General features: G+C 39.7%; 2 protein-coding genes across 10 annotated transcripts in view; one reads left to right on the plus strand and one right to left on the minus strand.

Annotated features, from left to right (window-relative positions):
- Nucleotides 1-2793, plus strand: part of BRCA2 (BRCA2 DNA repair associated) — a 95234-nt gene extending 92441 nt beyond the window's left edge. For 3 of the 5 annotated variants that reach the window (XM_012465527.3, XM_012465529.3, XM_012465528.3), the window contains one exon: nucleotides 707-2793. In XM_012465527.3, the coding sequence (XP_012320950.2) occupies nucleotides 707-1318 (612 nt within the window). In that variant the 3' untranslated portion in view covers nucleotides 1319-2793. The remainder of the gene's footprint in view (nucleotides 1-706) is intronic. The other 2 variants (XM_012465530.3, XM_021669289.2) reach the window with 2 other exon arrangements.
- A 1399-nt stretch (nucleotides 2794-4192) lies between these two features.
- Nucleotides 4193-22426, minus strand: part of N4BP2L1 (NEDD4 binding protein 2 like 1) — a 29759-nt gene continuing 11525 nt past the window's right edge. For 2 of the 5 annotated variants that reach the window (XM_012465539.2, XM_064361747.1), the window contains exons 2-5: nucleotides 9807-9934; nucleotides 9398-9486; nucleotides 6792-6868; nucleotides 4193-5671 (exon numbers count right to left, since the gene is read on the minus strand). In XM_012465539.2, coding sequence (XP_012320962.2) covers nucleotides 5413-5671; nucleotides 6792-6868; nucleotides 9398-9486; nucleotides 9807-9934 — 553 coding nt within the window. In that variant the 3' untranslated portion in view covers nucleotides 4193-5412. Of the gene's footprint in view, nucleotides 5672-6673; nucleotides 6869-9397; nucleotides 9487-9806; nucleotides 9935-22426 lie in introns of all 5 variants that reach the window. The other 3 variants (XM_012465541.3, XM_012465540.2, XM_064361748.1) reach the window with 3 other exon arrangements.

Genomic DNA, 22426 nt, shown 5'->3' on the forward strand with positions numbered 1-22426 from the left:
AACATTGTCAATAGGCTTTTGGAAACTGATTTTAAGGGAAGTGATATGTAACAAAACCATATTTTTTTCTCATCAGTGTTCTAATTCTAACAAAATGATGTTGAAGGAAATGACATTGCTCAAAGACCTGCTATACATTGTTTGACTCAAAGTCACATTTCTAAGAACCTATCAGTGACATTAAGTGAGGACTTTACTGTATTATCCTCATTTTATAGATGAGGAGACTATGGCATAGACAGAGGTTAAGCAATTGCCTAATAAGGTACCAAAGCTAGAAAAGTAAGTATTAGAACCCAGGTAGTGTGTGTTCTTAAGATGGCTTTAAAATGTTTATCTTTGTTTAACCTCTTAATAATAAAAAAGATTAAAGCATAAGTTGACATCCCCACCTCCTTTTTTTCTTTCTTTTTTTATTTTTAATTTAAATTTTTAAGTCTCATGAGATCTGACCCTACCTCCTTTTTTACTACGATTACTCTTCATCTTCCTTTCTTTTCATATCATTGTATACGCTCTTATGCAAAATTATTTCCTTCTAGAATAGGGATAATATGAACTGAAATTATCTAACCTATTAGCAATCAGGGGAGGGAAACTGTGTTTGATATTTGCGTGCTTAAATATTTTCAATTAAAAGTTACTTTGATTTAGTTTTTTTATGTTAGTACCTAATTATGATAGGCTACTTAATTTTTTTTAACAGATGTCTTCTCCTAATTGTGATATAAATTATCAAAGTCCTTTATCACTTTGTATGCCCAAAAGGAAGTCTGTTTCCACACCTGTATCAGCCCAAATGACTCCAAAGTCTTGTTGTAAAGGGGAGAAAGAGATTGATGACCAAAAAAACTGCAAAAAGAGAAGAGCCTTGGATTTCTTGAGTAGACTGCCTTTACCTCCACCTGTTAGTCCCATTTGTACATTTGTTTCTCCAGCTGCACAGAAGGCATTTCAACCACCAAGGAGTTGTGGCACCAAATACGAAACACCTATAAAGAAAAAAGAATTGAATTCTCCACAGGTGACTCCATTTAAAAAATTCAGTGAAATTTCTCTTTTGGAAAGTAATTCAATAGCTGACGAAGAACTTGCATTAATAAATACCCAAGGTCTTTTGTCTGGTTCAACAGGAGAAAAACAATTTATGTCTGTCAGTGAATCCACTAGGACTGCTACCACCAGTTCAAAAGATTATCTCAGACTGAAAAGATGTTCTACTACATCTCTGATCAAAGAACAGGAGAGTTCCCAGGCCGGTACAGAAGAATGTGAGAATAATATGCAGGACATAAGTACAACTGAAAAATATATCTAACCATTTGCAAAGGTGACAATAAATTATTGATGCTTAACCTTTCCAGTTTGTAAGACTGGAATATAATTTCAAACCACACTTAGTACTTATGTTGCACAATGAGAAAAGAAATTAGTTTCAGATTTACCTAAGTGTTTGTATATCATATGCTCTTTGCTTGATTCTGTATTGGTGTACTTTTATTTCAGTTGCGTATCTTAAAATTGAATGTACCTTATTAACTAATCAAAAAAAATTGGCTGAGCTGAGTGGCTCACGCCTATAATCCCAACACTTTGAGAAGCTGTGGTGGGAGGAGTGCTTGAGGCCAGGAGTTCAAGACCAGCCTGGGCAACATAGGGAGACCCCCATCTTTACAAAGAAAAAAAAGAATGGGGAAAAAAAAAATCTTTACATCTTTAGATTTGATCACTACAAGTATCATTTTACAAGTGAAATAAACATACCCTTTTCTTTTAGATTGTGTCATTAAACGAAATGAGGTCTCTTAGTACAGTTATTTTGATGCAGATAATTCCTTTTAGTTTAGCTACTATTTTAGGGGATTTTTTTTTTTTACAGGTAACTCACTATGAAATAGTTTTCCTTAATGCATATGTTGGTTCTGCTAGAGTTCCATCCTGTTCCAGAGTCAGGATGAATATGGTAGAGTGGTGTTCCCTTTTGAGCAATTCTTCATCCTTAAGTCAGCATGATTATAAGAAAAATAGAACCCTCAGTGTAACTCTAATTCCTTTTTACTATTCCAATGTGATATCTGAAATTAAATTACTTCAATTAAAAATTCAAATACTTTAAATCAGATTTTATAGTTAATTTTTTTCAACAAAATGGTCATCCAAACTCAAACTTGAGAAAATGTCTTGCTTTCAAATTGGCACTGATTCTGCCTGCTTTATTGTAAAACAGAAGATTAGTTCAATTTAAGATGATACTCTCATTTGTTATCTTTTTTTTTTGAGATGAAATCTGACTCTGTCGCTCATGCTGGAGTGGTGTGATCTCGGCTCACTGCAGCCTCCACCTCCCAAATTTAAGCAATTCTCTCACCTCAGCCTAGTAGCTGGGATTACAGGGACATGCCACCATGCCCTAATTTTTGCATTTTTAGTAGAAACCAGGTTTTACCATGTTTGCCAGGCTGGTTTCAGACTCCTGACCTCAGGTGATCCACCTGCCTCAGCCTCCCAAAGTGCTGGGATTATAGGCATGAGCCACCACACCCGGCCTCATCTGTTACTTTCTTATGTTTAATAGAGAAAAGGGACAAAGCAGTTCTAACTAGGAGTTGATAGGATGGAGAAGTTATTAAATCAGATGTTTTAATGTCTTAAATGTATATATAATATCATGTTTTCAAATCTAATTATAAATATGTTCAAAGTTAAAAATAAATCGTTTTTAAAAATTAACTTGTTTCCTCCATAACTGTGATCCATGATTTTTCTCTAATGTAAAAAGCATTAACAAAATTGTCTGTTTTGCTACTGTTTGTGACTTAAGTATTCTGCAAGTCTTATTAATGTGACTTAAGTTTTATTTCTAAAACAGTTTTGTTTTTACATCCTAATTTCCCAGTGATCCACTCTAGAACAAGGAATAAAACTTGGGTTTCAGGTGAACAGAAAAAATTATAAGAATTTAACCTTTTCTTTTTTGAATCCTTGGTAAAACTGCTATTGTCTATTCTCATTTAGAACACCCATTATATTGACAGATATTTAATGCACACACGTTTTTTATAAACTATAAATAATACCCAGCCTACATGAACAAAATATGAAGCTTGAGTATATGTGTATATTATCTCCCCAAAAGTGACAAATTAATGATTACAAAGTCAACATATGCTGTATCACAAGGGAAAAATGGTAAAAATGTGTTATCTATTCAGCAATCATTTAATGAGAACCCACTGCACATATAGAGCATTGCCAGCTCTATGAATGATGCAAACAGTAAACACGATACAAGTCAATATTGGGTGTTCAAAGAGTTATACAAATCAGGAGCCATGGAAGTTGAAAGGAAAAACAGATCACTTCTATTTGGGATAAAGTTGATGGCATTGAATCAATTTTTATGGTTTACAAACCACGTATTTCAGGAATCAGCTAGGGAAAGAAGAGATATTAAATAAGCCAGGAAACTAGAGCTCTATAAAAGTTAGATAACCCAGAGCCACTTCTCCATAATGGTCACTCCTTCAACCCAGGAGAACCAAAAACCCTAAAGCAGGGAGCCAGCCGAGTCAGGAGGGCTTGAATCTGGTCCTTTGAACCGCTCTTGTGGAATCAAAGGAGGGTCATTTCCACTTTGGGCTCTCTGACATTTCTCCCCTCACCTCGCCCAGATGAGTCAAGCTATCTATATTGAGAGCTGGTTATGCAACCATCCTATCAACCAAGATACCCAGGATTACCTGGGCCTGGAAAATGGGAGCATTATTAAGTGGATCATTAGGGGATGATTATGTTGTGCCTGGAGATAGAGAATTTAGCAAAACTAGTAACACCTTAGATTCATTGGGATTTGCCAATTATATTGTCAGCCAAAATGTTACTCAAAGGAAATAGCAGTTTTTTAAATGTTAATGAAGAAAACATTATTCATGTTGCTGGAAGTCATGGAGATGTTGAGCAGGTTTCAGTAGTGTCAGATAATGTTAAAACAGTCTCATGTATGCAGGTCAAACATATAAGCATAATAAGATTGCTTTTGTCATTACCTTTATGCTTCCTATTTAAAAAAAAAAAAAAAAGACTGGCAAATAAGCTTATCATACAGAAAAACTGGTATATTGGTGAGTTTCTTGGCATTTAGGTAATTAAATTTTTTTATTGTTGAACCAAAAAATCCAATGACAAATCCATATAAATGTGATACCATTTATAATTTTTAATAACCATAAAAGCACCAGTATATAGGACACTTAAAAGTTTTCACCGAACATTAGAAAGAAGCTGTTGGCTAACAAGAAATAGAGCATACATCCTCTGCGGTCTTGTCTATCATGGTCTCACATTAAATCTGATTCCAACCTGTCAGAAATTAATTTGGATTCATAAATTCCACGTCAGTATAAGAAGACATTCCAGAGTTATGAGGACTTTATTGTCTTAAATAATGCCACATAAAACATCAACTGCTCATTTTGTAAGGAGCATGGCTTTTATATCCCTGTATGACCTGTATCCTGGGGTGCTTAATTTCTTGCACTCCCAAACATTTGAGCTGCCAACTAATTACACATGTTAATAGGCATAATTTTAGAAGTTATTTAGCTATTCATTTTAAAAGTGTTTTAAGAAGGCAGGTTTATTTTATTTACACTATTAGCACAACAGCCAAAAGGTATTCAGGTGTAATCCTGCTAAATAAAGTGGTAGTAAGAACACAAGGTGTGACTTTAAGTAATGACACCGATTTCCCTCTAGCTCCTATAGCTCTTAAGGATTTGACAGCATTTTTAACAATGATACATAATTACAGGAATAACTTCCCAAAGTGTCTACTTTGAAGGACAGTGTTCCCTTAGATGTATACTTTATGGCATACTAATATTAAAGGAAAATCAGTATCATCATAGAGTCGCACATCTCACATTTTTAGATACATAGATGATCAAAGTAGCAATGGCACTAAAACTTTTCCTGCCCCCCTTCCACCCCCACAATCACTTTTCTCCACCTTCCCAACTTTCTTGATGGAGATGAATTTCCTGAAAAAATAAATAGATCACTTCAGAGAAAATGATACTGAAGCTTATATTTAATATAAACACTTTATTTCATCTATGAACCTATGTAAATAATTATGTTCTTGGGTGTGTTCTCAAGTTTTGGTTTCAAATTATTCCCCTAGAGAAAGAGACTGTTTAATCAAACCTGCAGAGTTCCCAGCATCAGACCATGCATATAGAAGCACTTTAACAAATTTTGGTGAAGGTAATATAATGACTTTGCTCAGAAACTTTTGAGTTCAGCTATTTACACTGGAATTGGAACTCTGACTAAAATGCCACAAAGAATAAATAATAAAAACTGAAGTAGAAGCTGACTTGGGAAAATTCTGAATGGGTATAAGATAGGCCTCTAATCTCCATGGTGACAACCGCCCCTTCTGTTATAGGAGCTCTCATTTGTGAATCCGCCATGAGCCCTCCGGTATGGAAACTCTGTGTAGGAATTCCAGTATCTGGCATTGTTGGAAGGCAATACATTATTCCTGTCCTGGTTCCTGTTCATTCTGCTTGGTTTTTCTGCATGAAGCACACTGTGAAAGGTAACATCATGTTCATACCGTTCTTTCATTCGGTGTATTTTTTCTCTTGAGACACCATGAATGTTTCTTCTATATGGGAAAAAAAAAATGCATTTAGTTAAGGCAGAATATCACAATGAATTACTTATGTTTTACAAGTCCTCAAGTATTGCAAATGTTGCAGTCCCTGTTCTCAGGACTTAGTTTTGGCAAAAGTATAACGTCTTCTTCAGCAGTTCTCTTTCAACCTCCACTCATGTTTTTCATGCTGCCCTGCACACCCCCAAACCACTCTGAGGCTAGCAAGGAGCTAAAGCTTCAGAAATGCTTTTTTCTGGTCCTCTCAATTACATGCTTCAAGACATAAAAGAACACCATGAGATTTTTAAAAAATCATACATCTGCCTGTTAATGTCATGCATGTATCTATCACCTATTTATGTCAATCAGTCCCTGATATATACTTCTAGGAGATGCTTATTAAAACAATCTTAAATTCTAGTGGGCATAAGAATCAACTGGGGATATAGTTAGAAATATAATTACCAGAGATTCCAGCTACTGAATGGGGGTCCATGAACTAGCATTTTCATAACCACCTGAGGCAATTCTGATGGAGTAGGTCACAGATCTACTTTGAAAACACTATCTGCCTATTACCAAAAGAGGAACCAGCCTTACTCCTAAGAAGTAAATTCTTATCTCACTGGCTATTTTAAGTCACAGACATTATCAAATAATACAGATAGAGAATATCCGAACCCATGCATTCAATCAACAAGTTAGTATTATTTGAACACTTACTGCTTTATAAATTAGAAGCAGCATCTAGATCATAAATGAACCACAGGCTGCTCAACATCTAAAGATCTTTAGCCTAAATGCAAAAACACCATTGACATGTGCAGTCCCATGCAGAGAAAGTGTTTTTAAACGTTCCTTAATGAAGAACATTTGAGCAGAATGTTAAGTGCATCCTTTTAAAGGACTAAGTCCAAGCCAAGATTTAGCATTTAGCATTATATTAGAAAACTGACCCAAAACTAAGTCTTCATATTAATAATTCCAAAGTTATCAATTTCCAAGAATTACCATTTCTGGCCTGAAAACTACCATGTCCATTTCCAGCCTGAAAAGATTCTTTTGTTCGGTCTGAAATACCTGAAAATAGCAGGATACATAATGAGAAACTAGAAAAACAAAGAAGTACCTTGCTAACTCTTGAACGTTGAATTTCCAGCGAGTGTCAGGTTCTCGGAATATAACTTCATAGTTATTTTCAAGTGCCTGATTTTTCAAAAGTACATAAAACATTGAAGACATAGTATGTATGTTTGGGAACGTTTATGCTGCCATTTAACATTTACTACGACTCTTTTCTAGAATTCCTTTTGTTTTACGAGCAATCCAGTGCCTTAATTTATCATAATAAATGCAGTTGTCTCATTCCCATCCGTAGCCACTCTCATAATTCTCAATGATAAATTTTGGTCAATTTTATCTAGTATGCAGGAAATTTGTAAAGGTTCTTTGTTTTGGACATCTTTAAAAATAGATGACTGAGCTAGTTTAAAATGTCCTGAACACAGGTACAAGCAATGAACTCAGTGACTTCTCAAAGTCACTTACAGGATTTTTGTAGATTTACTTGTCAGATGCCTTGTCCTACTCCTCATTCCTTGCTTTAGAAAGTGAGAGTACCATAGGAACATAACTGGTGAAATAAAAGTGATAGTCACCTACTTTACATTATCTTCCCTCCAAAAGTAGCTCTCCCCACTATGCTGTACAATTTGGCTCAATGTACTGGGCTCCATTTCCTTGAATTTAGAAAACTATTATAATTTCCATATGAACACTCAAATATTCTTTGCGTTTGTAAATTGACTACTACCTTATCTCAAACTGAATTTTCTATTATCACTATAATTTATTGTGTTTATTTAGAGTGGAAAGAGCTAAGCAAAAAGGTTTCCTCTTCATTCTTTAGATGAGCACTTCTCAATTGAGAAGAATTTAAAAAACACAACTGGAAACCTCTCATTTCTGAGTCTAATTAATAGCTGAGGATGGCTGAAAAAGATTATACATATCCAGAAGATAAAAAATAAAATGAGGCCAGGTACGGTGGCTCACACCTGTAATCTCAGCTCTTTGGGAGGCCAAGGTGGGTGGAGTACTTGAGCTCAGGAGTTCGAGACCAGCCTGGCCACCATGGCAAATCCCCGTCTCTACTAAAAATACAAATACAAGCCAGGTACAGTGGTACGCGCCTATAATTCCAGATGCTCGGGTGGCTGAAACAGGAGAATTGCCTGAACCCAGAGGGCAGAGGCTGCAGTGAACTGTGATCATGCCACTGCACTCCAGCCTGGGTATCAGAGTGAAACTCTGTCTTAAAAGAAAACAGAAACAAAAGTAAAATGACTTCCCTTAGGCTACTTGTCACTTGGTTGAAAGTGGTGGCTTTCATTCACTTGGCTCTTCCCTTGCCTGTTCATTTCCTGCCCAAGTAGACTCCACATGAAGTGAAGTAACCACAAGTTTGGGGCTCATTCTTCCTTACACTCACCAAACCCCACAATCTGGACATCAGTAGAACTGATGAGTGTATCATTAGCGAAAAGCACACCTGTAGGTATGCCAGTTCACCCAAATGTAAAAAGAAACCTAAAATCATGATCCCTGTCTGGAGCTATTCACTGCACAATTTAACCGGGTGGAGACTGCATGACGCTAGGAGGATACTCCACTGTCTGCTTCCTGCACCATCTGTATGGTTCTGGATCCATCCTCCTTTCTAGACCCAATAGGGAATGAAAACAGTATCACAAGAGATGGAATATGTATGGAAAAAGACCAAATAGACTTCACAACTAAAGGATAATGTACACACCGTTGTTACATGCATCATACTGTTCTTTGCTATTCTGACAATGGAGAGCTGAGTTATTTTGTATTTATATTTGCATTCTACCATCTCAATAAGGTTACAGTGTTAATCCTAAATGTTTTTATTTAATTTTTAATTTTTTTTAATTTTTAATTTAATTTTTTTTTTTTGAGACGGAGTTTCACTCTTGTCGCCCAGGCTGGAGTGCAGTGGCACAATCTCAGCTCACTGCAACCTCTATCTCCCAGGTTCAAGCAATTCTCCTGCCTCAGCCTCCCGAGTAGCTGGGATTACAGGCGCCTACCACGCCCGGCTATTTTTGTATTTTTATTAGACACGGGGTTTCACCATGTTGGCCAGGCTGGTCTCAAACTCCTGACCTCAAGTGATTCACCCGCCTCGGCCCCCCAAAGTGCTGGGATTACAGGCATGAGCCACCACGCCCGGCCCTAAATCTGTTTTTAAACTAAAATATTCCGTTGCCCTGGAACTCCCAGGCAGCAACAGTACACAGTGTGGAAATCCCCGGCTCACCAGAGGCAGAACGGTCCTGTTGTGACCTGTGACTCCACTAGGAGCGTCATCTAGTTCAGTATTGCTCTGCACATTTCAGTGGGTGCTCCTCTGTATGCCTCGCCTTAGGAAAGTAATTAAGACAGAAAAGTTATCAAGAATTCACACCAAGGACCATTTGCCAAGGACTATTTTTAAATTGTATCCTGAAGCGAGACTGGCATCTCAGCAAATTTCAGTCATTGAACAGCAGAGAAACACTAAAATAAAACCTCTTCACCTGCTCCCTGGGAGAACTACTGTTAGCAAATATGAAATCATGGAAGATCAGAAAAAGAGGAAAGAACAGATGCTTCAACTTTCTCACAAAATGTCCATAACTGAAAATTCAGAATGATACTTCTTCCTACCATGACTGCATAAGGCTTCATTTCCCAGGCGTGGAGGTTGGTATTATCAATAATAATGGGGGATATGCCATTCCTCATTGCTTTTCTTGCTGCAACACAATGTTATATAACAGTGAGCAACATGCAACAATCAGAGGGAAGGGTGAGCGCAATCCCTATTTGTCATTTTCCTTACAGGATGCCCTCATCTCCTCCTCACACAACTTCAGTGCCACCTATTTCAGAGCCCACTATCAATAATTTTCTTTCTCCTGGAATCTAAGGAGGTTATGCTCTGATGTTCTGTTTTTGGGGAAAAAAATGGCAGAACTTTTGGTTAAATTCCTTCCATAAAATTTATTCATTCTGCAGCAGCCACAATCTATGTGCACATTGGGGTTTCCCAGGAGTTTGGAAAGGAATTTGTCACCTCTTTTTTGGTTCCATTCATGAGCTTCCTCCAGGAAGTCAGGATTGAACTCATAGGCACCATCTTCCCTGAAGAAAAAATCGTCCGTGCTGAAAATCAGGGCCCTGGGAAAGTCATGCTGCAATTGTCTGGAAAGTGAAGAGAGAGAGATTTTTTAAAAATTACGTATAGTCACATTAGAAATCATCTTCTTATATCTCTAACATTTAGCAGTTCATAATTCTGAGACCACTAGGTTTGGAGTTGTTAAAATGCAGTTTAAAAAGAGATGCTTATTATCTCTAGAAGGCATCACTCCTTAACAGGAAGCGGGAGAGGGCTGAGAGGCGGCAGTGTGTGCTGCCGGTCCTTGAAACTAAGAGGTACAGTCAGTGCCACTGACTTCTGCAGCAGCCAGGACTGACTCAAGAAGAAACTAAAGCTAGGTTGGGGGCCTGGTGACTTTCCTCCTGGGCACCAATCCCGATACCCATTCCTCTCTGAGGCACCAGTGCCCCTGCCCAAGACTGCCCATGGGTAGCAGACCCCCACACTGCAGCCCTTCCCTCAGCCCCCTAAACTCTGAGCTGGCCCATTTCCTTGGAGCTCTGTTCTCTGTAAGGACAGAGTATGAACTGTGGGTAAGTGATGCATGTGCTCTACTTTATTAGGTAGCATGGTTATGTTTTAATGATGACCTGAGCCAAATGGGAGAAAAGCACAACTGGAGAAGGAAAGAGATAGAGCCCCTATCCCCTACCTTCCTACCCTCCACCACTCTAAGCTGGAAATACCACAGCAAAAAGCAACATCATCATGGAGCTCCCATTTAAATCAAAAACAAAACAAAACGAATATGCTTATTAAGTTCTGTACAAAAAAACTTCAAAGAGAAGATGTTTCCACTTGAGACATCTTTACTTGTACTATCTTTTCGCAGAAGGTTATCATGCTCTGTAGGATATCATGCTCCGTAAGAACCGGAGACATCTCTGAGCTTCCTTTCCTCCTCTGTAAAAATTGAGGACAGTGTCACCTGTATTGCTAGATGATGATGATTATGGTCTAATGATGTGGAGAAACACCTAGCACAGCGCCTTCTCCTCTTTTCCCTACAGCACTCACCAGCATAACTCTACCTTTAAAACAAATCCAGCCAACAAACACAAAATATAGTCACATGCCCATGTTCAGAATAAGATTTTTTTTTTTTTTTTTTGAGACGGAGGCTTTCTCTGTCACCAAGCTGGAGCGCAGTGGCACGATCTCGGCTCACCGCAGCCTCCACCCCGCGCCCCCGGGTTCAAGCAATTCTCCTGCATCAACCTCCTGAGTAGCTGGGACTACAGGTGTGCACCACCACATCGTCTAATTTTTGTATTTTTAGTAGAGACAGGGTTTCACCATGTTGGCCGAGCTGGTCTCGATCTCTTGACCTCGTGATCCACCCGCCTCAGCCTCCTAAAGTGCTGGGATTACAGGCATGAGCCACCGCACCCGGCCAAGAAGATATCTTTTAATTGGAGGAAAAAAGGTTGGAGAATGACAAGGGCAGGCAGGAAATGCAAAGAGAAAGCAAAGCTATTCAGCATCTTTTTTGTTGTTGGTCTTCTCTGTGGAGCAGAATGATCTTTAACCCGGGAAGAACAGGACGAACAGGCCTTGGAGCCACAGATGAGTAAGCACTTCACTTGCTCTGACAGACTTGGGAGCTTCTGTTTTCTTAACTGTGAAACACAGATGATTATCCCTACTTCTTAAAAAGAGCGTCTCATCAGACTGAAATGAGGTCAGGTATGAGAAAACATTTTGTACCCAGTAAGGCACTTTACAAAAGTAAAGTCCTATTATAATAACAATGAGGCCAAATTTACCAACCCAGACTGTTTTGTTTATATGCCATGGTAATAAACACGTTGGAGCGGGCATGTCAAGTAGTCCTTGAGGTATTGCGGTGAATAAGAGGGAGATAAAGACAAAACTAAAGTCAATGCTTCCATTTTTTAAAAAATGAGTGAATATGCATTCCAGAAATGGTAACTAAATATTTGCCAGAATTTTTCAGAAGCTTGATAGCATTTTAAAAGAAGGCAGCATAGGGCAGGGTGCAGTGGCTCATGCCTGTAATCCCAACACTTGAGGAGGCCAAGGCAACTGATCACTAGGTCAGGATTTCGAGATCAGCCTGGCCAACATGGTGAAACACCGTCTCTACTAAAAATACAAAAATTAGCTGGGCGTGGTGGCGGGCGCTTGTAATCCCAGTTACTCGGGAGTCTGAGGCAGGAGAATTGCTTGAACCCAGGAGGCAGAGGTTGCAGTGAGCTGAGATCGCGCCACTGCACTCCAGCCTGGGCGACAGAGCAAGACTCCATCTCAACAAAAAAAAAAAAAAGAGAGAGAGAGAGAGAAGGCAGCATACATAGATCGCTGAAAAAGTAATTCCAAACAAAATGCATTTTCTTTTTCAATGAACACAGGGAAATTCAACGAACATACTATCTTGGTTTAAACGGGAATCTGACAGTCTCCTGTCTCCCTTGATCGCCTTGTGGGAAAATGCGGGCTGGTAGATAATATATTTTAATACCAAAAGAATATTAATTATCCAACTCATTAAACATTTATTGAGCACTTAACATGTGCCAGGTGCCAGGTGAAGCGTTAAGGTACAGAAATTGGCTGCTTTCAAGGAATTTATGGCCCAGCCAAAGGAGCCAGACCTGGCACAGCCAGCATAGTGCACAGCGGAAAAAGCTGGCCCAGCAAAGCGCTGAGAGAAAGGGTCGGGAACAGGGGATAGTGCTGCAAAGAAGTGCTGCAAGTTTGACTTAGTCCCTGAGGGATGTGCAAACTGTTGCCTTTTTGGGGAGGAGCTGAGAAGTGGGGCAGGAAAGAGAGGAGGAAGCGAGTGAGTGCCCGTAGGGCTCGTTAGGAGGGAAGGGGCTGTAGGGAAAAGCAGCAAGACTCTGAGGGTTAAAAGAGGCAAATCATCTTTGAAACACTGTTTTCAATTGTGACTGCCACACAATTTAAAAAGAAATGTGGCCAGCCTGAACGTGTCCAGAGAAGAGTGAGCAAGTAAATGCAAGGTCCAGAAACCATGTCAGAGGAGCAAAGAGCATCAAAGACATGCAGAGTGTTTCAGGTAGAACAGATAATAAAAGGGATAAGGCCATCTCCTTAGACGCTGGGAAGCCTCTGGTGTGGGTGCGGGGATGAACTTATTTTGTGCTGGCAATTTGGGACGGGCTCAGGTGGGCCGATTTGCGGGCCTCGCGTGGGTCGCTGCAGCAGCTGCCTCACCTGACATCGTGGGGCAGAGTGCCCTAAGCAGGGCCCTTCGCTGGTCCCGTGGTGCTGGCTCTCACTCCGCAGGGCCTGTCTTCCTAAAAGAGTCTGAGTCAGGCCTCTTCACAGACTGCGGTATTTCACGAGAGCAAGACAGGAAGCTGCTCGTCGAAGCAAGTCACTTTGCTGGCCCACACTGAAGGGCGAGGAAAGTAGTTTTGACTTCTTTTTTTTTTTGAGACGGAGTTTCGCTCTTGTTACCCAGGCTGGAGTACAGTGGCGCCATCTCGGCTCACCGCAACCTCCGCCTCCTGGGTTCAAGCGATTCTCCTGCCTCAGCCTCCCGAGTAGGTGGGACTACAGGCGTGTGCCACCACACCCAGCTAATTTTTGGATTTTTAGTAGAGACGGGGTTTCACCATGTTGACCAGGATGGTCTCGATCTCTTGACCTCATGATCCACCCGCCTCGGCCTCCCAAAGTGCTGGGATTACAGGCGTGAGCCACTGCACCCAGAGTTGACTTTGTGATGGAAGGGAGAGCAAAGAAAATGTGGCCACTTTAAATCTAGTACAGATAGAGCCAGTGACACGAAGGAAGGGCTAAGTAAAAGGAGACTTGATGAAGCAGTGCTCATAGTTTCCATATGAATGTCTGTTATTCGACTTGAAAAATGCGCAAACTGAAAAGTCCAAATCTCAACCTCCGATGCAAACAATTATTTTATAGACAGGAAAAAAATCTAAGGGTAACACTGACGCATTTTCAGGGATGTATATTCTATATGTGTGAACACTGTACAGTTTTAAAATTATTTTCATCAATATTAAATAATGAAAGTTGTGTTCAGAGATTAATAATTGTGTATAATGTATTTTCCTTATCCTCTGTAGACTGAGTTAAGCAGCCATGGTAACTGAATCCAAGATTTTTTTTCTTTCTGATCCCGGATTTGATATCCCTTAAATCTGATTTCTTCTGTTCTCCTATCAAGTCTGTTACTCATAAGTTTTGTTTTGGTTTTTGAACATTCTCACGACTTTTCTTTTTATATACACATGCTTATCTACTCCTGTCTTCCTCTTGTGGTTTATATTATTGATTGGAAGTTAATATTTTATAATATTTCCTTTAAAAAGGCTTTAAGGCATGAGTGTCCAATTCACTGTTTTATGTTTGTTTTATTTGAATCTTATTTTCTTCTAGAAAACGAAAACAGCACATAACACTACTGCCCTTTTTGATTACAAAATTTTACCTTAGAGTAAAAGTTAAATTGTTCAGGATCACTATGGAGGAAGCCCACTGTCTCATCATTTCCTAAGACACATCTGTCTGTGGCCTCCATACTCTTCCTAACAAACAGGCAGACAAATATAACAGTGGTTTTCACCTTTAAGGTGCTAATGGATTTTTTTTTGCCCCTATACCTTTCCTGAATGACTTCAAAACTCATTTTATCTTCACCTAAATGTTAAATCAGCACTATAGTAGCAGCCATAGTATCATGTTGAATAGGCAGGACAATAAAAACTCTACTAGCTAAATAAAGAACTGATTAAATAGACAGTCTTGAGATTCTCAAACTTAAGTGGAAGCAGTAAGCACCATTCCATCGGCTTCAGAAGTGATGAGGGTTAAGCCCCAGTTCTCTCTTTATGGTGGTCAGCTTCATGCATTAGGGAAATGAGAGAATAAAAATAAAAGGGAAAAAATAGAAAGACAATTACTTCCACGTAACCTTCACTTCCCACAAACCCCCATCAAATTCATTTAAAATCACTATTATGAGAGAAACTCAGGTACTAATCTTGATTGTACAACTTATTATTTTGTGGAATTCTTTATTTAATAATAGAGAACCATAGAGATATATTTAGATATCTCTTCAGCCAGTCAGTCACTCACTGAGAAAGTTGGACATTGCTATGTAATTTTAACTCGACACCCAGCTTTTATTAGGGTAATTTTCTAGCATGCAAAAGTAGATAGAATAATATAACCAATCCTCATATACACATGACCAGTTATCACGGCCAGTCTTATCTCATTCACTTCCTATTTCATTGCATCAGTCACTTCATCAGTGTTTAGTCTCCCTGCTTGTCTCAAAAATGTCTCCCTCCCATTGGTTTGTGTGCATCAAGGACCAAACAAGATCCACACATTGTGTTCAGCTGACAGGTCCCTTAAATCTCATTTATCCTATAGTTTGCGCTCTCCTTTTTTTTTTTTTTTTTTTGCCTCAGCCTCCCGAGTAGGTGGGATTACAGGTGCCTGCCACCACCACACCAGGCTAATTTTTTCTATTTTAGTAGAAACAGGGTTTCACCATGTTGGCCAGAATGGTCTCGATCTCCTAACCTTGTGATCCGCCTGCCTCGGCCTCCCAAAGTGCTGAAATTACAGGCTTGAGCCACCGTGCCTGGCCTGCAACTGTTTAATTAGAAAATATACAAACCTAAGGAAATGAGTTGTAAAACAGTATATTGAACACTGCTTACCCTTCACCTGTGGTCACCCGATGTTCACATTTTGCCTTCTTTTATGTCTCTCCTATATATATTTTTAGAGAACCATATGAAAGTAAATTGTAGGCCAGGCACGGTTGATCACATTTGTAATCCCAGCACTTTGGGAGGCTGAGGCAGGCGGATCACTTGAGACCAGGAGTTTTTAGACCAACCTGGCCAACATGGCAAAATCTCATCTCTACTAAAAATACAAAAATTAGCCAGGCTGGTGGTGCACACCTTTAATCCCAGCTACTTGGGAGGCTGAGGCCTGAGAATCACTTGAACCCAGGAGGCAGAAGTTGCAGTGAGCCGAGACTGTGCCACTACACTCCAGCTCCAGCCTGAGTGACAGAGCGAAACTCTGTCTCAACTGTCTCAAAAAAAAAAAGTAAACTGCATACATGATACTTTATTCCTAAATTCTTTGTCAAGTATCTCTTAAGAACAAGTCTCTGCATAACCATAATACCATTATTCCATCTAAAAAATTAACATTAATTCATAAGAGCTAATGTTGGGTTTTTATTTTATTTATTTTTATGTATTTATGTATTTTGAGATAGAGTCCCACTCTGTCGCCCAGGCTGGAGTGCAGTGGCACGATCTCAGCTCATTGCAACCTCCGCCTCTAGGTTTCAAGCAATTATCTTGCCTCAGCCTCCCAAGAAGCTGGGATTACAGGCACACACCACCATGCCTGGATAATCTTTTTGTATTTTTAGTAGAGACGGGATTTTGCCATGTTGGTCAGGCTGGTCTCAAACTCCTGACCTCAGGTGATCCACCAGTCTCAGCCTCCCAAAGTGCTGGGATTGTAGGCCTGAGCCACCACTCCCAGCATAATGTAGAATTTTTAAATTTTTAAAATTTCCCCAATGCTCTCAAGAATATCTTTCATACGTTTCAAGTACTGCATTTGGTTATTATGTCCGGTTAACGTCTTTTCATCTAGAAATGTCCTCATGCTCTCGTGGTTTCTCTAGTTGGCATGAGAATATTCTGTCTTCTGAGTTTGTGTGGTTGTTTCCTGGTGATTAAATCCAGATTAAACGTTTCTTAGAAGCAAAGTACAGAGGTGATGTTTGTGTACTTCTGATTGCACAGTGACAGTCTGTCCTACCGTGCTAGTTTCGATGCTAAGTTGGGTCATTTGGCTAAAGGGTGGTGTTAGCCAGACCTCTCTACTGGAAAGGCATCTTACTTCCTTTGTAACATTAACTAATATGTGGGAGAAAACTGTGAGCCTGTGTTTTAGAACTGATCATGTCTTCCAGCGTTTCCCTCAGCAATCTTTACATCTATTTCTCTGATCACAAAAAAAAAAGAAGTGCAAAAAAGGAGGGAGGTTCCTGTATTCCCCCATCTACAAATAATTAGTAACATTTTGGTCTTCTTTCCAGGACTGGAAATATATGTATATATGTATTTATATATGTAGAATTTCTTTTAATTTTATCTCGTTACAAGAAGAGGAACATCATGTAGAGCAGACCAAGTTTACACCAAGCTTTTTTTTTTTTTTGAGACAGAGTCTCACTCTGTCACCCAGGCTGGAGTACAAGTGGCACGAACTCAGCTCACTGCAACCTCTGCCTCCCGGGTTCAAGCGATTCTCCTGCCTCAGCCTCCTGAGTAGCTGGGATTACAGGCGTGTGCCACACACGCCCAGCTAATTTTTGTATTTTTAGTAGAGATGGTGTTTTGCCATATTGACCAGGCTGGTCTTGAACTCCTGACCTCAGGTGATTCACCCACTTGGCCTCCCAAAGTGCTGGGATTACAGGTGTGAGCCACTGTCCCCGGCCTAACCAAGCTTTTGTTCTCATACCAAATTATTTCTCACCTCATAAAATGTTCTTCTATGACGATTTTTAATGATATGGCATACTTATTCCTATGGATGTGCCATAATGTAATGCTTAACAAATAATATAATGGTTAACCAATGGTCTAGGGTTAGGCATTTAGTTTGTCCCTACTTCTTTGATTACCAGCAAGATTAAATATTTCACGTGTGTTGGTCATTTAGAGATGTTCTTTTGTGAACTGCACTTTCACGTCCTTTGTCTGCTGAAAAATCCTGCTTATTAGGAGGTTTATCTTTCTTACTGAATGTCAATTTTTTATTATGTGCAGAAATTGCTTTTTAATTTTGTTTGTAATAATCTCTAACATAAAAGTCTAAATTTTAGCCAGGCACGGTGGCTTACGCCTGTAATCCCAGCACTTTGGGAGGCCGAGGCGGGTGGATCACAAGGTCAAGAGATCGAGACCATCCTGGTCAACATGGTGAAACCCCGTCTCTACTAAAGATACAAAAAATTAGCTGGGCACGGTGGCGCGTGCCTGTAATCCCAGCTACTCAGGAGGCTGAGGCAGGAGAATTGCCTGAACCCAGGAGGCGGAGGTTGCGGTGAGCCCAGATCGCGCCATTGCACTCCAGCCTGGGTAACAAGAGCGAGACTCCGTCTCAAAAAAAAAAAAAAAAGTCTAAATTTTAAAAGTTTGTGTAGTCACATGTATTCATGTTTTATTTTGGAATTTATGCTTTCGATGGTACATTTAGAATGGTCTTTCCCACCCCAAGATTATGTAAATCGATCTATGTTCTATTATATTTTTCTCTTTGATCCATCTAAAATTGTATGTTGGTATGTGGCACTGGTTAGTATCTAACAATCTTTTTCTACCTGGTAACCTGGTCATCCCAAAACCATTGACTGAGTAATGCATCCTTTCTCCATTGTTCTGAAATACTTTTCATTATTTTCTATGATTTATAGTTACTGGGCCTGTCGCTGGACTTTGTGTTGTTCCATTAAGCTTGATGTGTAAGATCTTCGTTATCTTCTGTTCCAATATTTTCTTATTTTCTTGATTATATTTAGTAGTTGAGAATTTTTCCTTTATAAAATTTATACTTCTAATTTATTTTCATCTCTTATTCTATTGGAGAGACATTTCTAAATAATGTCAAATAAAAGGATATCCCCTTCTTGTTTTTGATTCCCCTCATGATTGGCTAAGATTGGTTGTTCCAATAAATTTTATTTTTTTTTTAAAGAGTACTAAGCAGTGAACAAAGAGCTTGCCATATATTGTCCCTCCTTAACCTTTATAACAATTTTATGAAGTAAATCTTTTTACTTTTACTTCGTTTACAGATAAAGAAACTAGGGCTTCAAGAGCTTAAAAATTGGTATGAGTTACGACCGTTTGCATGTGGTGCTGCCAGAACTTTACCTCAGCTCTATTCAGCCAGGGCACATGGATGTTTTATACTTTGTGAGCTCTTGGGGATCTGAGAAAGCCTTTCTGTTGTCTTTGTATGAAAGAGAACAGGCTAGATGAGAATTACTGAACTACAAGCTTTTTCCCACAGACATTAATATTTTGAATTTAGGTTTCAGTTCAAAGTGGGTTCACATGCATTGAACAGAAATCCCAGTTAGCGGATTTCTAACAGTGTCTTAAATAAAATTAAAATGTATATATCTTGTGTGTAAAAATCCAGAGATAGAATCCAGGGCTGGTGTCACAACTCTATGATCAACATGGACCCAAGAGTCTAGCATCTTTTTTAGTAAGAGGCTTCCATTCTTCAGAGGGCCTCCCAGTGGCCACTGCAGTGCCAGCCTGCACATCCATGTTCCACACAGCGGAAGAGGTAAGGGAGCCTTGAAAACTAATTTATAGTTGGGCACACTGCCACACCCTACAAAGTGGGCTTGCTAAAGAAGAAAGGGTAGTTAACAGCAGCTTTTGCAAATATCTAGACATTGAATTTATTTTTTATCACTTCTAAGTCTTCAAGTCAAATGTGCTCTATTGTATCTTTACTTGTTGCTTTGGTTGTATTTACTCTGGTTATTTTTGGCTATATTTATTTTCACATTTGTCTACGACATTATTGTTTGATTTTCTGCATTGTAACTCCGCTTATCTCTCTCTTTTTTTAATATACAGATGGGGTGTCACCATGTTGGCCAGGCTGGTCTCGAACTCCTGACCTCAGGTGATCCACCCATCTTGGCCTCCCAAAGTGCTGGGATTACAGGCGTGAGCCACCGTGCCCAGCCGTCTCTGCTTATCTCTAATAGACTGTAAAACTCCAACACTTACTTTAGATTCTTTTATATATCATTTAATTCCTTTTAAATTTTCTGCTTTTTTTTTTTTTTTTTTTTTTTTTGAGACAAGAGTCTCACTGTGTTGCCCAGGCTGGAGTGCAGTGGCACAATCTCGGCTCACTGCAGCCTCCACCTCCCAGGTTCAAGTGATTCTCATGCCTCAGCTTCCCAAATAGCTGGGATTATGGGCACCCACCACACACAGCTAATTTTTGTATTTTTAGTAGAGAAGGGGATTTCACCATGTTGGGCAGGATGATCTCGATCTCTTGACCCTGTGCTCTGCCCGCGTTGGCCTCTCAAACTGCTGGGATTACAGGCATGAGCCACCACGCCCGGCCTAATTTCCTGCTTCTTAACCAACTCCCTTCGTATGTCAGACTCCTAATCAGGAGTTTTTCTTTAATCTTATATATCATAGAGAGGAATTTTTTCGAAAAAATGTAAATACAGGGAAAGACGAAGAAAACAATAAAAAAAAGCAGCTGCATACCCACCACCTAGAGGTCATAATCATGAACATTTTCTCATACTTGTTTTCTCGGCTTAAAATCCGACCAATGCCCGCCTTAACTCTGACATTCTTAGACACATTTACCATGCTTTCTCTCCCCTTTCAACAGCACTTGTCACCACCTACATTAACATACGGTTTCCTTAGAGGTTACATCCGTTTCCCTACCTCGGCTTATAAGGTCCACAAGGGCAGGATCTTTGTTTTGTTCACTGATGAGTCCCAAGTACCTAGAACACTGTGTGGAACATATAGACACTCAATAAATATTTGTTGAATTAAAACATGAAGAAGCATTACATTTTTTAGATCTATTCATGTTGATACGTAGACTTAGTCCATTTTCTCTAACTGCTACATAGCACTCCATTATCAACAAAATAATAAATATAGCTAACGTTTATTAAGAGCTTATTGTGTGCTAACCACTACTCTAGAGGCTTTACATTTTTAATGTAATGCTCAAATAGACCTGGGGGATAAGTACTGCTACCAATCCCCAATCCTGTGTTACAGACAAAGAAATTAAGGCCAACAAGTGGTAGAGCTAGATTAAAACCTAGGCTTCGGGCCCCAGAACCACACGCTAAACCGTCGTGCTTGAGCGCTATAAAATAACCACCTTGATTTAGGTATTTTCTCTAGTGATACTTGTTTGCAATTTTCCCTATCATGAACAAATTTCAGTGACCTTCCTTATGCCTATCTCTTGTGCATTTGTGGACTCTTCCTGGGGTATATACCTCCAGTGGCATACCTGTGAACTCCTTGCTTATTTTTTGAGAGAGCGGAGCAGAGCAGATGCTAAAATTGCCTTCTTTCCTTTAGAAATTTCTTTTCTCTTATAGAATTCATGTTCCATGAAGGCAGGGATTTTTGTCTCATTTGTCTGCTATTCTGAGCATCTAGAAGAATCCCAGGTGCATGGGAGATGCTCAGTAAACACCTGTGAATGTATTCATGGCTCTTGAATATAATGCTCTTTTGGCCTAATTATGCAAACTCTTTTTTTCTTTTCTTCCCCCTCCTCCCCACCAGCCCCCAGATGGAGTCTTGCTCTGTCACCCAGAGCTGGAGTGCAATGCCGTGATATTGGCTCACTGCAACCTTCATGTCCAGGGTTCAAGTGATTCTCCTGACTCAGCTTCCTAAGTAGCTGTGATTATAGGCATGCGCCACCACACCCAGCTAAATTTTGTATTTTAGTAGAGATGGAGTTTCACCATATTGGCCAGGCTGGTCTCGAACTCCTGCCTTGTGATCTGCCCCCCTCGGCCTCTCAAAGTTCTGGGATCATAGGTATGAGCTACCACGCCCAGCTAGCAAACTCTTTTTATAAGGCCCCAAGCTGTTTGAGAATTTCAATTTACTCATTTTTGTACAATGAGAATTTTACCCAAACCTTAGATTCAGTTTGCCCCTTGACATGGTTTGGCTGTGTCCCCACTCAAATCTCATCTTGAATTGTAGTTCCCATAATTCCCACTTGTCATGGGAGGGACCTAGTGGGAGGTAATTGAATCATGATGACAGTTACCTTCATGCTGTTCTAGTGATACTGAGTTCTCATGAGATCTGATGGTTTTAAAGGGCTTTTCCCCCTTCTGCTCAGCACTTCTCCTTGCTGCCACAGTGTGAAGGACGTGTTTGCATCCCCTTACACCATGATTGTAAGTTTCCGGAGGCCTCCCCAGTCATGCTGAAATGTGAGTCAAACCTCTTTCCTTTATAAATTACCCAGTCTCAGGTACGTCTTTATTAGCAGTGTGAGAGCAGCAAACTGGTACTGCAGAGAGTGGGGCGCTGCTCTAAAGATACCCAAGAATGTGAAAGCAACTTTGGAACTAGGTAACAGGCAGAGATTGGAACTAATGGGAGGGCTCAGAAGACAGAAAAATGTGGGATAGTTTGAACTTCCTAGAGACTTGTTGAATGACTTTGACCAAAGTGCTGACAGTGATACAGACAATGAAGTCCAGGCTGAGGTGGTCTCAGATGGGGATGAGGAACTTGTTGGGAACGGAGTAAAGGTCACTCTTGCTATGCAAAGAGACTGGTGGCATTTTGCCTCTGCCCTAGAGATCTGCGGAACTTTGAACTTGAGAGAGACAATTTAGGATAACTGGTCGAAGAAATTTCTAAGCAGAAAAGCATTCAAAAGGAAGTAGAGCATGAAAGTTTGGAAAATTT

Source organism: Aotus nancymaae, unplaced genomic scaffold (genome assembly GCF_030222135.1).
Source record: "Aotus nancymaae isolate 86718 unplaced genomic scaffold, 86718_ANA_hifiasm-v0.15.2.pri h1tg000043l, whole genome shotgun sequence".
Lineage (NCBI taxonomy): Eukaryota > Metazoa > Chordata > Mammalia > Primates > Aotidae > Aotus > Aotus nancymaae.